Genomic DNA, 15,628 nt, shown 5'->3' on the forward strand with positions numbered 1-15,628 from the left:
TAATACTAAGAGTAGAGTATAAAATTTTTTGATATTTTATGTAATTTGATTGTAAGTATACAATAAAACCTTAACAACTACAACAATAATAATAACTCGTTAATAACATTTCCGAAATTGTCAAATAACTATTTCCAAAAACTTAGGAAAGGCAGGAAACTAAATAATAAAAAAGAAGAAAAACTGTAAATAGGCAGTATTTTATAATAATAATAATAATAATAATAATAATAATAATAATAATAATAATAATAATAATAATGGGTTTTTATGTTTTATAAAGGTCTTGTAATATAAAAGAAATGTGTTTTTTTATTTTGTATTTTATCTGATATAATTGCTTGCTCAAGCATTGTAAACATAATGGTATATAAGTAAAATGTATTATTATTATTATTATTATTATTAATTATTATTATTATTATTATTATTATTATTTGATAGAAGTGTTCTCCAAAACACTTTATAAACATAATGATATATAAGTAAAATGAACTACTCTTATTAGTAGTAGTGTTTTAATAATATGCATAATATATAATATATAATATATAATAATATACAGTTAGGCAGGTGGACAGGATGGTTGCTGGTTGTGTGGATCTGAGCTGCTCTCCTGAGGGAGTCGAGAGAAACCAGAGCTCTGACTCCTCATAGGGAAAAACCTGGCAGTGAAGATGAGCTCAGAGGAGCAGCAGAGCCATATGGTTTTCCCTCCTGCTGATTGCATCACGGCTACAAAGGTTTTCCCAGAGGGCTTTTCATGATCAAGGTCACCTGTCTGCAGGAGGTCAAAGTGTTCGATTTATGCACATCTAATAACCTATATACTACAGTACAGTATTCTGTTAATAAAAAGACAGAGTTCTGTCCTGCAGTATGAAAGGAAATTTTCTAACAGGCGTGTTACTGTAGCAGCTTAATGTCTGCATGTCAGTGGCACTCTTCATCAACTCACTTTGATTTTTTTAACATCAGCTGAACAAACAGTGTTGACAAAGACCTCGCCCTACTGAGGCTGGCCTGCGCACAATTGTTCCCAGTGGCACTAATTAACTTTACACACACACACACACGCACGCACACACACCAGACAAACAATGAAGTCTGATGCAAGCTCTCTACTTGTTATTTCCTATTTTTTATAGCAGACTAACGTGTTCATTAGCAAACAGATGTGCTAGAGTTAAACAGTTCAGTTTGCAAACTGTACATCCTCTTTAAACAACAAACATCCTCTCTCCCATCCCAGCTCTGTGTTCAGTCTTATAGCCAGTTCACCTCTTTACATACAGAAGAGCAACCATAATTTTATGTATAAAGTCTGAATACTGATAAACAACAGTAATATTATGCCAGCAAATGACAGGATTTTATTCTGTACACTATTGTTTTTATAGCCAGAACATTACGAGAATATTTACATGGCCACAAGAGGGCAACAAAAGCTTAGTCCACTTGGGTAGTGAGTCATTTCAATGATTCAACTCTATAGATAGAATTTGATTCATTTCTATCAATTGAGCAATTGAAACTTATAAACCACAAACAATGTGTTTCGCACTCAACACTACAAATCAAGCACAACACCACAGTGGAAAAGAATTAAAGCTGTGGTCAGTCATTTCATTTCAAGTGATAACAACTGTAATATTTGGCCAGGTTCTCCTCATATCCCGGCAGCCATCCATCCATTTTCTGTACCGCTTATCCTACACAGGGTTGCAGGGAGCCTGGAGCCTGGAGCCTGGAGCCTATCCCAGAGAACCTGGGGCACAAGGTGGGGGACACCCTGGACAGGGTGCCAACCCATCGCAGGGCGCAATCTCACACACATTCACTGTGGACAATTTGGAAAAGCCAATCAGCCTACAACACGTCTTTGGACTAGGGAAGGAAACCGGAGTACCTGGAGGAAACCCCCAAAGCACGGGGAGAAAATGCAAACTCCATGCTCACAGGGCAGAGGCGAGATTCCAACCCCAACCCCGGAGGTGTGAGGCACACATGCTAACCACTGAGCCCAGCAGCCATATATATAATTTCTTTGGATGCCCCAGGCTCTGTAAAAGGGATAAAAAGATCCAAGAAACTTCTCTACTGTCTAATTTTTTTTTTTACACTCATATTCCACATTTTGAAAGCATGGCTTTGAAGGGCTGCATTTTTTAATTTTTAATTTCCGAACACAATCTTGAACTAAACTGCATCAAATTCACTAACTGCTCCTTTAATTAAATTACAAAATTGTCAAAATGTTTAATTTGGATGTGCTTTTGATTCAAAAATTGATTCATCTAATCAACTTGTTTAAGGGAGTCATTCAAAAGGGACCAATTTGTTTGTGAATCGTCCATCACTACTCTGTAGTCACTTACAGATTAGAAACAATGGGAAGTGAGCACAAGCTGTTAAAATGAAAGGAAAATACTCCTTACTAACTAACAGTGCTACTGAATTCTTGAAGCTGATTGGTCAGAAGGTGTTGATTAATTTTCTATAACCACAGCTCTGATTGTAGTTCTGGCTGCAAGGCAAATCACAGGTTTATATTAGTGCACTAGTTGTAATAGGTTACTGTTTCTATAGCAACAGCTCATTCACAGGGTCTTGTACAGTGAATATGCTCTACATCTTCTAAGTGTAATTATAAATAGATTCAAACCATTTTATATAACAAAGACAAAACATATAATGGTGGTGTTTTCTGTAAGGAGAGGTTTAATTAATGTTTGTGGGCGGAGTCTCCAGTGTCAGCACTTTATAATGGTTACGTTTTCCTCCATGTGAAAGTCTTCAGGACATTACTCTTTTCACTTTCTTGGTAACATGACAAGCTGTGTTTTTTTGTCTTATTAACTTCAACAGAGTTGAACAGCTAAGTGATAACAGGAATTAACTTGTTTCTTGGACATTCCACAACATTAAATACAACTATAAATGGTCAAAAAGTATTACTTCTTGTTCATGAATAAATTAGAAATTGTACTCATTGGCAAATTGTTGTGGTCTAAGAGGAATAAAACACTTTGCACATGCTGTTATTGGAAAAGAATCTACTTCAGGGTGGTATACTCCACTTTGCGTGAGATGCATCACAAAACACTGTCACTGATTGTTTTCCAATAATGCGCGCCCCCAAGAGTTTTATTCTTACAGCAGTAAACAGACTGAACTTCTTATGTTAGTAGCTCTTCATAAATCTTTTTTTGGATTTAAACTAATTGTCAAAGACAAAGTATTTATGAAGCATGTATTATTAAAAATTTAAGATGGAATGCAAATTGTAAACGTTACCACACAAATTGTAATTCCTAACACATAGAAGCAGTTGTCAGTTCTCAAAGATAGGGCTGTTATGGTTTAAGAAACTGTAATGACCTTACCTGGCTCTGATTAGTTCATTTTTAAATATTTAGCCGTTGCCAGGGCACCAGAAAAAGGAACATTTCTGCGAGCACTCATACATTATTCAGCGGCTCATCTGAGCCTACAGCTAATTAACAGTGATAGATTTTTGTGATTTAACTTTTTTTTAAACCAGGATTTTCTTTTAATAGCAAGAACATTCTGATCCTGAACTTCTTATGTTAGTTTTTCTTCTTTGCAATTAATATTTGATCGTGTCAAATTGCTGCCTCAACCGAGGACACAGATGGGGGGTGTGATTACTTTCCTAAATAAATAAAGATAGCATATCCTTTAAGAAAACAAGAAAAGTGCTTAGGTCATGTCACGTGGTTATCAGTAACTAGGAATGTGAATTTTTTTGTAAATAAATAGTATTTTGAGCATTCAGAGGATGGAGTGTTAGAGAAAGCTTTACTCCATAGTTATTGCATGTCAAGTTTTCTGTGATGAGATGTTTATTTTATGCTTTTGGAAGGAGTCTCCAGTGTCAGCACTTTGTAACAAAGATAAAGCTGTAACTAAGTTTTCTGACATTGTTCTGACAAGTTTTCAGGAAGGAGAGCTTTGTGGTTTCTTGATGGTTTTCACATTAAACAATTAAAAACATTTAAAGTAAAAAGAAAAAAATGAGAGAACAACTTCAATGTTTATAGATCTTATAAATGATAACAGCAACTATCTAAACATAACAGTAAAGGAGTATATGTTGTTCTTTAATTACTAAAATTGTAATTGGCAAATTGGACATGCTGTTATTTAAAAATAATCAATTTCATGCCACGCTATCATTATTTTCCTATAACAGCACGTCCAAAAGTGTTTTCTTCCTTACATAACCTTGACTTGCATCCCCGTGCACAGACAACAATAAAGATCATATACCATACACACTCTTAATCTCAGATGAAACTGAAGAGATAAAAGAAACTGAAGTGTTTTAAATCATTTATTTGGTACTCATTACACACTTTCCAGCTTTCCATCAGTACACACACATACTGTGTTAACACAGTCATCACGTTTTCACGTGTATCCCTCCATATGGCTTTGCTTCCGTTCCCTCAAACCATGTCCGTAAATCCAATCGGATAAACCCTATTTCACTCACCTGCAGTAACACTTCCTGTTCTATGAGCACTTGAAATAAAAGAACAGCATAGTTAGGTCAAGTGAAAAATAAGCTATAAATAACCACACTACTGCATAAATTTTAATACATTTCTTTAAAAAAAAAAAAAAAAGAAAAAAATCATTAAAAACATTATACTGTATTTTGAATAATTTCTATAGTGGCAATGCCGATTCCTCAAACGTGGAACAAAACAACGAGACCCCACAGGTAAACTCACACAGGATTAAAACACTTTTTGGCAATGCTTTTAGCAGAGCATGATGCGATACACTGGCACACACACATCCACACGACACCTGGGAAAAAGACACTAGCTATGCTGAGCGGCATGGCACAAGCGATTACAACTTTACACCAAGTGAAAGCGTCTGCTACATTTTCACAAAACTGATGTTTCTGTTGTTTATTCTTTTGCTGGTTACCTGATGTTTCTGCCAAACAGGCTAATATTTTTTTATTTTCAATCAAAAGTGCTTTAATGAAATCGGCCTCTGTTTTCTGACTGGATGCAGCTCATCTAATTAAAACCTAGTCTTTGTGGGGAACAGCATGATGACTACAGCTTTTATTTAATTAATGTGGACGCAGTTTATCTGCGCTCGGACGACAGGATGGATACACATACACAAGACGTGTAGAAACACGCTCATCACAAAGCTGCAAGGTTTTGGCTTCACTCTCCTCACGTCTTGCTTTTGTGAACACGGAAAGCATTGAGACCTCGAGGACTTCAAGACTGGTCTCGAATAACTGTAGAAACGTCAGTATAACCCTTTAGGCTTTAAAACACTGTGAGCCACCAAAACGCCACTTCTTGATTGTCGTGAAAACATTCTTCTGGTCGTTTTGTCTGGGTGGTTATTGCAGACATAACACAGTACGTGGACATAAATATAACACACATCTTTCAACGTGGAATCTTTCCTCTCCTCAGAGGGCTGCTTTTAGTTCGCTCTATGAGGAATGACAAAGTAGTGAGTCCTCTTCACCCGAGTCCTGTTCAGACAACAGGAAACCTGACACAGTTTCACAGTTGGGAGTGCGACAGAATGCACCACAGAGAGAGACAGACAGATAGAAAGAGACATGAAAATAAAGTAGTGGCGGAAAAAGTAGTGCTCTCTCTACTCTGTGGCTTCTACTGAAGTACAGACGGCTTCTCCATGACAATACTGTACAGGTTGGCTTGGTGAGCAGAGATGATTGCAGATGTCCGATCACGTAACGATGACAGCGCGGCGTTCACACGTCCACGTGTGTGTGTTCCATCAGCTGTGTTCCAGCCTCAGCACCGGGATCGCTAGTGTCCATGCTACAGTCTGAGGAGTCACTGTCGCTTTGGTCCATACGCTCCTCAGTTTTGTCCAGAACGGGAGCCGTGTGCTGGGAAGGCTGAGAGCCGATCGCTACTTTAGCTTGCCGTATGCAGTTCAGCCACTGTTGCTTGTTGAATGTGTCACTGGCTTGGAAGGAGTGGGACTGGAGTTGACCTCCGCTGCGGAACGTCACCCGGAAAAAGTTCTTGGCTGGTTAGGAAGGAAATGGAGACGTTTGTTATAATGGGGTTTGAATAAAACCATCAATACACTTTATATACAGGAAAGTTGGGATGGAAGATTTCCTGCCTAGCAAAAAGAAAATTTAATTTTAGATCGATACAGTGGTTCTCAGCCCCGATCTGGAGGACTGGTAGCTATGTTCAAATAATGGATGGTTGATTCCAACTCTAAGATTGTCTCTCTAACCAAGACAAGGTGTTGGAACAGATATGTGGTCTGCAACAATTATTTTTAGGAAACTGACATTCGTGCATATTTATATCATTATGCAAAAAGCATGTTTACGCCACACATATGTCCCAATTACATCATATTTGAGCGCATGTCACCTAAACTATATGCAAAAATGTACAATTTTAATATCACAGTGTAGTCATTTGAGATCAGAACCAAAAAGTACTCGCTGCAGAACCAAAAGTTCAGGGGATGGAGCTAGATCTGATCCAAGTCCTCCTATGAGCTTAACCCCTAACCCATACCCCTAACACTAACCAACACATCACTGCACGACATGAAACAACACATTAAAAACACACTTATCCAACCTGAAATACACTCAACCCCCTAGACTTTGGCTTGACTCTGCCCAGCTCCACCCTAGTAGGAGGAGCTGGATCAGGTCCAGCTCCACTCCATGGACTTTTTGTTCTGTAGCGTGGAGTACTTGGGTCATTTTTGATAACATCCAGTAAAATAAGGGTTGACTTACTGCACTGGCATCCATTAACCAAAACAGTAATAAACTTGCTAGGCTAGTATAACCAAAGCACAGTCTAACATTAGCCAAAGTTAGTAAATGTCACAAAAAGAAACTTGAACTTTCTGCAAAAATGTTACATATTTTATGTTAAAATGTCCATGTTCTAATTTCTGTTCACTTAATAAGATTTCACTGGCAGAGTGCAGACATTTGCTAGCTCCAGCACCTCTTCACTGTGGTCTACAGTTATTATTATTATTTTTGTCTATTTATATAGGTTTTATAAGAAAACTCTCATTACTAAGACTAAATATGTAACTCACTCCTCTCAGTGTTGCTGAAAGCCCCTCTGATGGAGCCACCCAGGCGGATCTCACCGTCCTGCAGGTCCTCCCACTCTAGATCCCGCACCGGGATGGGCTGCCGGTAGAGCTGATAGCAGAGCTGCTCGTTATGAGTGACGGCCCGCGTGATCACCAACACGTCCTGGAACAGGAACACGTGTAGCTTCTGCATGGAGAAAGAAAGAGAGGGCTGTTACTGAACTGCAAGTGAAACTCTACCACACTAATTCTCTCTTACTTGTTCTCTTGGGTCTCATTAGATGGAAAAAGTTCAACATCATGGAAATACCAATAGCCAGATCAAGTTAGATGGAAAACAAAGCAGCAAATGGAGTATTATAAACGTTTCTGGTTAATATTTTCCCACCAGCTAAAGTGCCTTGTGATTAGCTGAGCTAATTAAAATACTTAAAATAATCTCTAGAAGAGGATAATGCATGTGTGTATGACTGAGGCTAACTTCACGGAAGACTGTTTAATAAATATTTTAGGGATGTGACACTGAAAATTACGTAACCTGTGAGTTACCATCAAAGCAATGCATAGCCCAGGGGCAGATTTGTTCACTGTCAGTATTTCCATTTTGATACATACTCTTCAAGCTATTTTGGTCCATTCAGATCCCATGAGCTTGAGTGTAATACACACTGAATTTGGAGAGTGACTCTGACGCTTGACCATGAAAGGAGGTGGTGTGTGTGTGTGTATGTGTGTGTGTGCGTGTGCACGTGAGTGTGTTTACGTGAAGGAAGCTGATACGCCTGCTGGCTCTGACTTACAGCAGGGGGTTCAGAGGAAATGGAGGATACACTGAGGGGAAACTTGACGTGCCTCCTACCTTATACAATCTTAGCATCACTGCAGTCTGATGGATGTGTTGATTATTTCTTAAAAGAATTAGATACTTAAAAATATTTAAAACAGTTCTTAAACAGTATTAGAGTTACACTTGGGAACATTCTGACCCCAGCAGATCTGAATATAACGGTACTGTTTGGGTCTACTGAATCTTTTTCCTTCCTGTGTAGTATTCATACTTTATTGGTTCATTGTTTAAAGCCCAGTCATGTTTCTCTACATGAAAGGCAAAGCCACTCTGTCTGCTCCTTGGCCACATTTTGATTAATGGCCTTCAGTTTATCTTTTCCTGTGATTAGCGTGTTTCCAGCACTGCCCTCTTATTTTTGTGAGCCGACACAATTAAGATGGAAGTCTCTTATTGGAAAAGAAAAGAAAGCCTTTGGATCAAACGTGAAGCAGAAACACGATGAGTGACAGGTGACAGCCTGAAACAGGCGTTTCCAATTAGCGTGTAGGAAGAGTAAACACGCCAAACACTAATTAGATTACATAGTGAGTGAAGGCGAGATCTCCCACAAGCCCGGGTTACGTTCCTCATTCAGCTTTTACAATGTGTGCTCTGCTTTGAAGACAGACCATAACCTCTTCAATAAATAAACTCCAATCTAGGACTGCCCGGTAATAGCCAAAATAATCACTCGAAACTGAAATCACAAATATTTATCATAATTATTCAGGCAATTTAGAAGCAAAATAGGCTAGTTAGTCAAATCTGTAAATATTTAAATCAATACATCATCTTTGAAATAAATAAATAACAACCAAATAGACAGTTAAAACAAATTGGAGCTCATCATTTAATGCATCAGGGTCAATAAAATCCAATATATAAATTTAGCCAATTACACAGTCGATTACGTTTCATAAAAGAAGTCGTCAAAATGTGATTAATATTAGCCATTTTATCCTTGACAGAGGTTGTTCATCACTCTTCATCAAAACCTTTTTTTTGGTTTTCATATATAACACTAAAAAGGGGAATCCACAGATTTCCCAGAAATCTTAACTGATCTTGTTTACACATGCTTGTTTCATTAGTCTTGAGTTGCAGGATCATATCCCTATGTTATATCAGATTCCAATCCAATGGTTCAACCCACGTCAGGAGGTCTGACACACATTTTCGCCATTTTATACAACTGTAAATGCATCTGTCTCTCCAAGCCCTACTAAACAACGAAAGCCCTCCCCGTATAGTACGTAAAATCGCATGTAGTCCATGACTGGCAAAGCTGGCGGCTTTAAGGAAATTAAAAACGGCACTCAAAATGATTATCTCTGATGCAGCAAGTGAAAATGAAGAACAAATCACAGGAAGTCAAATGTTATGAGCACGCAATAGAGCAATCATATTTCAATCTGGCTAACCAGAGGTGCATTTGACTACTAGTGTAAATGGTTACAATCTTGTCAGGACGCAATCCATAAACACACAGGTCTAAACAGGGTCTGTGAGTTTGTGAAGAATACTCACAGCTCCTCTGTTGTTCTTCAGCTCTCCATGGCAGCTGAGAATGCGGGAGCTGTCGATCAGGAGGTCTCTCTGGCTCTCCTCCAGGTAGAGCAGACGCTCTTTATAATAACGGCACTCTGACTCGCCCGTCTTGATGTTAATCTCAGCCACGATGCTCTGGATCATGTTGATCTGAGAGGGAAAACAAACTGGGTCAGATGGTGGCTATAAAACAGCAGCAAAACAATGCTTTTATTAGCAACAGAAAAAGGAAGAAAAACATTCAGATATAATCAGAAGGCTCCTGATTTTGTGTAAAAGGTGCAAAAGCTTGAACAATAGAAAAGAAGCTTAATGAACATGAACAGGTCAAATATGAAATTGGAACTTCTCATATCTGTATATGCGACCTGTGTTTCCATACACACACACACACACACACACACACACACACACACACACACACACACACACACACACACACAGTGGGGTCCAAAAGTCTGAGACCACACTGAAAATCTGGGATTTTCTTTTTATTTAAAACTAGAAATAAACAAAGTTTAAGAATTTAGAAAATTCTAAAACAAAAAAAGGAAAAATTCGAAGTGACTAAATTTGAGCAAATTTGTGACACTGACCATGTTAATTCCTTTGTACAAACGTGTGTTCAGGTCATGTGCTCAGATCATCAGGTTTTACACAAACTTGTGGAGTCATTAAAGCAAAAAGGGGAACATACCAAATACTAAGAAACCCTGAAATTCATGTAAATATTTTTGAGATTATACTTTTTATTCACATTATTGCTGATAATATCATTTGCAATGAAAACCTTTGTATTAAATTGAAAAAGAATGACAAACTGAAGCATTGTGCTCTCAGACTTTTGGACCCCACTGTGTAATATATATTCACTTCCCATGTGGAATGGTTATACTTACAGCCTCGTCCAGATGCTGGCGGTCCGGGTGGTCGTTAGGTGTGTGTTTGAGAATCTCACGTAGCAGCAGTGGATATTTGACAAGCCGGCTGCGTGGGATGTCCAGAAAGTTCCACAGGTCCAGCTTGCGACTGAAGGGCGACTCCAGACAGCGCTGCAGGAAGTCGTGCACCCGGTGGTCCTGCTTTTTATGGTCCAGTAAGGCTTTTGCGGCCACCTGGTTACTGCAGTAGCTGTTGTAGGAGTCCAGACAGGGCAGCTGGGCAGCAAGAGAAAAAAAATGGAGTAATGTAATAAAGCCGCTTTGCTATTCAAAGCTGGCGTCTGTTGTTTCTAAAGAGCCTTCGTAGATGTAATTTGATTTGCACCTATTTAAGGCATTCCCCATTGCAAGTTCATAGCCATAGTACTTTCAAATCATGGTGGTTTATTTATTGTCCCAGAGATTAAAGCTGCCACAAGGTTTAAAAGACAAAAACAATTTATTTTGTCTTTATGCCATCCATCTGGACTGGAAACTGAGAGCCCAAAAACATGTGCAGGTTAGATAACTAGCCTTTGGCTAAGCTTGAGTCTTACAGCAGACCTTTCAGCTGCACTTCTCCTCTCCTCTCCATAAGCCCAGGCCTGTCTCCTATAAAGCTCTGAAAAAATGCTACTACACCAGTGTGATGAGATAATAACCAGAGAGCGGCACACAGAAAGAAATGCCTTCAGCTGACTTGTAATCAGTCAGCGTTATGGGGACAGCTGTGCATTCCTTCAGCAGGTAAAAGGAGGAGCAGGACACAGTTTAAAAAAAAAAAAGGCATTTCACCAATGTGAGTGATGGACAGATATCAGATCAATCCCTGTGCATTACATTTTGGACACGTGGTCAACTCCCGGGTTGGATGCATGTCTCGTTTATGTATTTTGGTTCTTTAAACATCTATAAATGTTGTTTCTGATGCGCAGGCTCAGAAATGTTGATACTGTTTGGTCAGAAGTTGTTGAGTAGTTTTCTGTAACAGCAGCTCTGATAATAGTTCTGTCTGCAATGTGCTCATAATAATATGTTAGTTGATATGATGATGTTTTCTTTGAGTAGATATTTGTTTAGCATTTGTGAAGGAGTCTCCAGCGTTCAGGACAGGGAACTCTGCGGTTTCTTGGTAACACGACAAGCTGCATTTTTGTCTTATTAACTTCACGAGAAAGAAAAAAGTAAGACTGCTGAAGGCACAACTGTTTATAGCTGTTATAACGTAAGTGACAGATGTTCAACAACACTAAAGGTAACTATAAATGGATGAAAAGTACATTTTGGTCTTTAATTGCTGTGGTAGAACAGGAATAATAAACTTTGGAATGTGCTGTTATTGTAAAATAATCAACTACGGCATGGCAACAGTAACACCACTTTGTGTTTGGCTGCATCATACCATCCTGTCGTTGATTATTTTCATATAATAGCACATCCCAAAGTGATTTATTCCTTTTATAATTCACAATACACGACCCATAATCTATTAAATGTGCAATATGAATTTGTATACACTGATCAGCCATAACATTAAAACCACCTGCCTAATATTGTATAGGACCCCCTTGTGCTGCCAAAACAGCTCTGACCCGTTGAGGCTTGAACTCCACAGGAAGATGTGCTGTGGTATCTGGTACAGAGATGTTAGCAGTAGATCCTTTAAGTCCTGTAAGTTGGAGGTGGGGCTCCATGGATCAGGCTTGATTGTCTAGCACATCCCAGAGACACTTGATCGGATTGAGATCTGGGGAATTTGGAGGCCAAGTCAACACCTTGAACTCTTTGTCATGTTCCTCCAACCATTCCTGAACAAGTTCTGCAGTGTGGCAGGGTGCACTATCCTGCTGAAAGAGGCCACTGCCATTAGGGAATACTGTTGCCATGAAGGGATGTACTTGGTCTGCAACAATGTTTAGGCAGGTGGTACGCATCAAAGTAACATCCACGTGAAAGCCAGGACCCAAGGTTTCCAAGCAGAACATTGCCCAGAGCATCACACTGCCTCCGCCGGCTTGCCTTCTTCCCAAAGCGCATCCTGGTGCCATCTCTTCCACATCCACATGATGCACTGTGTGTTATGACACATTTCTCTCAATGCCCTTAACGTTTTCCACAATTTGTGCTACATTAGCTCTTCGGTGGGATCGGAACAGACGGGCTAGCCTTCGCTGCCCGTGCACATGAATGAACCTTGTGCGCCCATGACCCTTTCCCCGGGACCACTTTTGGTAGGTATTAACCACTGCATACCGGGAACACCCCACAAGATCGGCCATTTTGGAGATGCTCTGACCCGGTCGTCTAGCCATCACAATTTGTCCCTTGTCAAAGTCGCTCAGATCCTTATGCTTACGCATTTTTCCTGCTTCAAATTTGAGAACTGACTGCTGTGACTTGCTGCCTACTATATCCCACCCCTTGACAGGTGCCACTGTAACAAGATAATCAATGTTATTCACTTCACCTGTCACTGGTTTTAATATTATGGCTGATCAGTGTATGTATCTTTACAAATTGTAAAAAAAGAAAAAAATGAATTCCTGATACAAAGCTCCATTATACAAGTAAAAGAAAAACCGCTCTTTACTGAGGCCACCCTGTGTGAGAGAGCGAAAGCTTCTTCTGAGGTGAAGCAGCATTGAGAAATGTTTACACGGTTAGGCAATATCCACTTGATGAATTTTCCCAGCGCAAAAGGTCCCGCTGTGGAAACCCTTCTTGGACAGATGAGGGTTGAAGGAAATAGTCTGAGGTAACAGCTACATTCTTTAAAACGTCCTTCTCTGGCACGCATTGTTCTCTGTGAGGGGTAAACAGGAAAGGACAACCGTGTAGGACAGCACTGACCACCTTTAATAACAAGTGACGAAAGAGATGGACAACACAGATAAATCATAACCTGAAGCTTCGGTTTGGAAAAGGTCTGCAAAAATGAATATATGGAAAGGAAGCACAAAGCAATAAGTTTCAGAAAGGAAAATTTATACGTGACATGAAGTCACTCGTGTATATATGTATATATATATATATATATATATATATATATATATATATATATATATATAAAGAGAATAATAAATTGCATGATGTGGCAGTCAGACAAAAATGCCAAAACTTTTGCTCATCAAGAAATCCAAATTTTAGGAATGAAAGCCACCAACCCTACACACTTCCCGTCCATTCTATGATAAACTGGTATATGTTGCGTGATATATGGATGCAATAATTGCCCGTGCTCAAAATCAGCATTTTCTGCAACAATTATCACATTTTGAACCCTGAAATGATTTAATCATAATAAGCAAGTGTAAAATTTAGTGTGACTTTTAAAGCATGCCTTAAGGATGGATTCACAGATGCCGGATCTAATGTATGAGAAATCTGATGAACTCTACCAGAATTGCTATATCTGTTTGTTTTTTTTGTTTTTTTCCTAAAAAGCTTTCACAAGGCACTTCATAAAAGGTAAAGTGTTTGTGTGTACAAGAAAAAAAAGCTGTGCTTTGGCTCTCTACCATTTGAGTCGATGTTTATTTGCTTGCAAAGGGATCTATAATTACCACGTTGTTTCACTTGCTATGCGAACTTTTTTTTTTTTTTTTTTTTACTGAAAATGTGTTGACTAGAACTGGTCACTAATATACATAAACAAATTCAACAAATGACCATTTTTAATGCATCCTCACATCCCAATCATCGAGACAAACCATGCATTAAACCAGCCTCTTTACAAAACTACATTTGGTTTGGTTTGTAGCAAAAGCGAGACAAACTTATGTTTGGGCTACTTTTAAAGACTATCTCGTTTCATTTCTTAATGGAGCACTTGGAGAACAGTCAAATAAACCAGCTAAACACGGCAGGTCTGTCTAGCGTCACGTTCGAAAACTGAACGTGAAAGAGCGCTTGTTGCTCAACAGCCTGAACAAAAAAAAGCCGGTACATTTTTCCCGTAACACACATACATGCAAACAGACCTGAAGCTTTGAACAGCAACATTGGACAGGAGAGAGCTGTTGAGTGAGATTAATAGAGTGGAGCTCTGAAAGCAGTGACCACCCCCCAGCTCTCATCCTTTCAACCCCACACAGAGCTGCACTCTGTTTGAAACAGCCCTTATCAGCAAGTTTTAGGTCGCTGGTTAAAAGGACATCAGAGATTGTGATGCTTGGACGACCCGGATGATATGTAAACTTTATGAATCACGTTTTACCGAAAAACTGGCCTAGGGTCAAAAGACCTCTCTGTATCTGCACTTTTACACGGAGCTAACGCACACCGCTGACTGTGTGACTTATGAGAGCATTCCAAGTTCTTAATGATGGCACGATAACATTGAATAAATAAGCATCTCTGAGTGCTAAGAAACCAGCACACTTCAGTCCTCCCACACACTCACTGCTTGGAGAAGTTGCTACTCCTCCAGCCGAAGGCCAGGCCAAAAAACTCCATGTTACTGGCTGTACCAAGTTGAAATACAGTCATTTTCAGATATCAGGTCGGTAAATAACCAGTAAGTGTTCTAGCCTGTGTGGTTGTGTGTAAATATTCACATTATTAGGTGTGTTTCCACCAGAGGAACTGTTTTTAGTTTCTGGGCCATGTTTTCACATAAGCGGTGAGTCAAAGGAGTTGAAAAGTGTCATTTATATATACTTCTAGTGACACTGGTTGGTAAAAATAGATGCAAGGAACTGCATTTTAAACCTAATTTTCACACAACAAAACAAAAACAGCAAAAAAAAACTTCTTATATTTTAACATAACACTCATTTCACATAACTGCCATTGTTCTCGTTCAGAAGAGTTCCAGTACATTTTACGTCCTTAATATTTTGCCCAGAAATAGGGTTGCTACAGCAAATACTGCTGGATTTAGTGACCCGCTCCCTCTCAACTCGCCCTAAAATCATACTACAGCAACCTCACACGCAGGAAGATGTGACTGCACTGAAACCCCTTTGGCTCTTTAATCAGCTACTGCTGTAAACACGTAACATTGCTACCACTGCTGCTCCTTTATCATACATCAGAACAAAAGAACAAAGCATTGCGTACTAAACCACACAAATTTACATCTTACCCAGTTCACTAAAATGTGGCCCACGTGGTCTGTAGAGCCATCGGGTTTCCTGGCCTCTCTAAGGCGACTCAGCAGATCTACACAGCAAGACAGGAAGAGCAGAATTATGGCCAGTTTGGG

The 15,628-nt window shown here is 39.2% G+C and overlaps 1 protein-coding gene across 4 annotated transcripts in view; it reads right to left on the bottom strand.

Moving 5' to 3' along the window:
• Positions 1–4,344: 4,344 nt before the first annotated feature.
• The window catches only part of arhgef3 (Rho guanine nucleotide exchange factor (GEF) 3), a 90,212-nt gene continuing 78,928 nt past the window's right edge, over positions 4,345–15,628 (bottom strand). For all 4 annotated transcript variants that reach the window (XM_026932691.3, XM_026932693.3, XM_026932694.3 and 1 more), the window contains 5 exons: positions 15,509–15,585; positions 10,402–10,659; positions 9,482–9,652; positions 7,126–7,312; positions 4,345–6,069 (listed from right to left, as the gene is read on the bottom strand). In XM_026932691.3, coding sequence (XP_026788492.1) covers positions 5,786–6,069; positions 7,126–7,312; positions 9,482–9,652; positions 10,402–10,659; positions 15,509–15,585 — 977 coding nt within the window. In that variant the 3' untranslated portion in view covers positions 4,345–5,785. The remainder of the gene's footprint in view (positions 6,070–7,125; positions 7,313–9,481; positions 9,653–10,401; positions 10,660–15,508; positions 15,586–15,628) is intronic.

This window comes from Pangasianodon hypophthalmus, chromosome 20 (genome assembly GCF_027358585.1).
Source record: "Pangasianodon hypophthalmus isolate fPanHyp1 chromosome 20, fPanHyp1.pri, whole genome shotgun sequence".
In the NCBI taxonomy this organism is placed as follows: Eukaryota; Metazoa; Chordata; class Actinopteri; order Siluriformes; family Pangasiidae; genus Pangasianodon; species Pangasianodon hypophthalmus.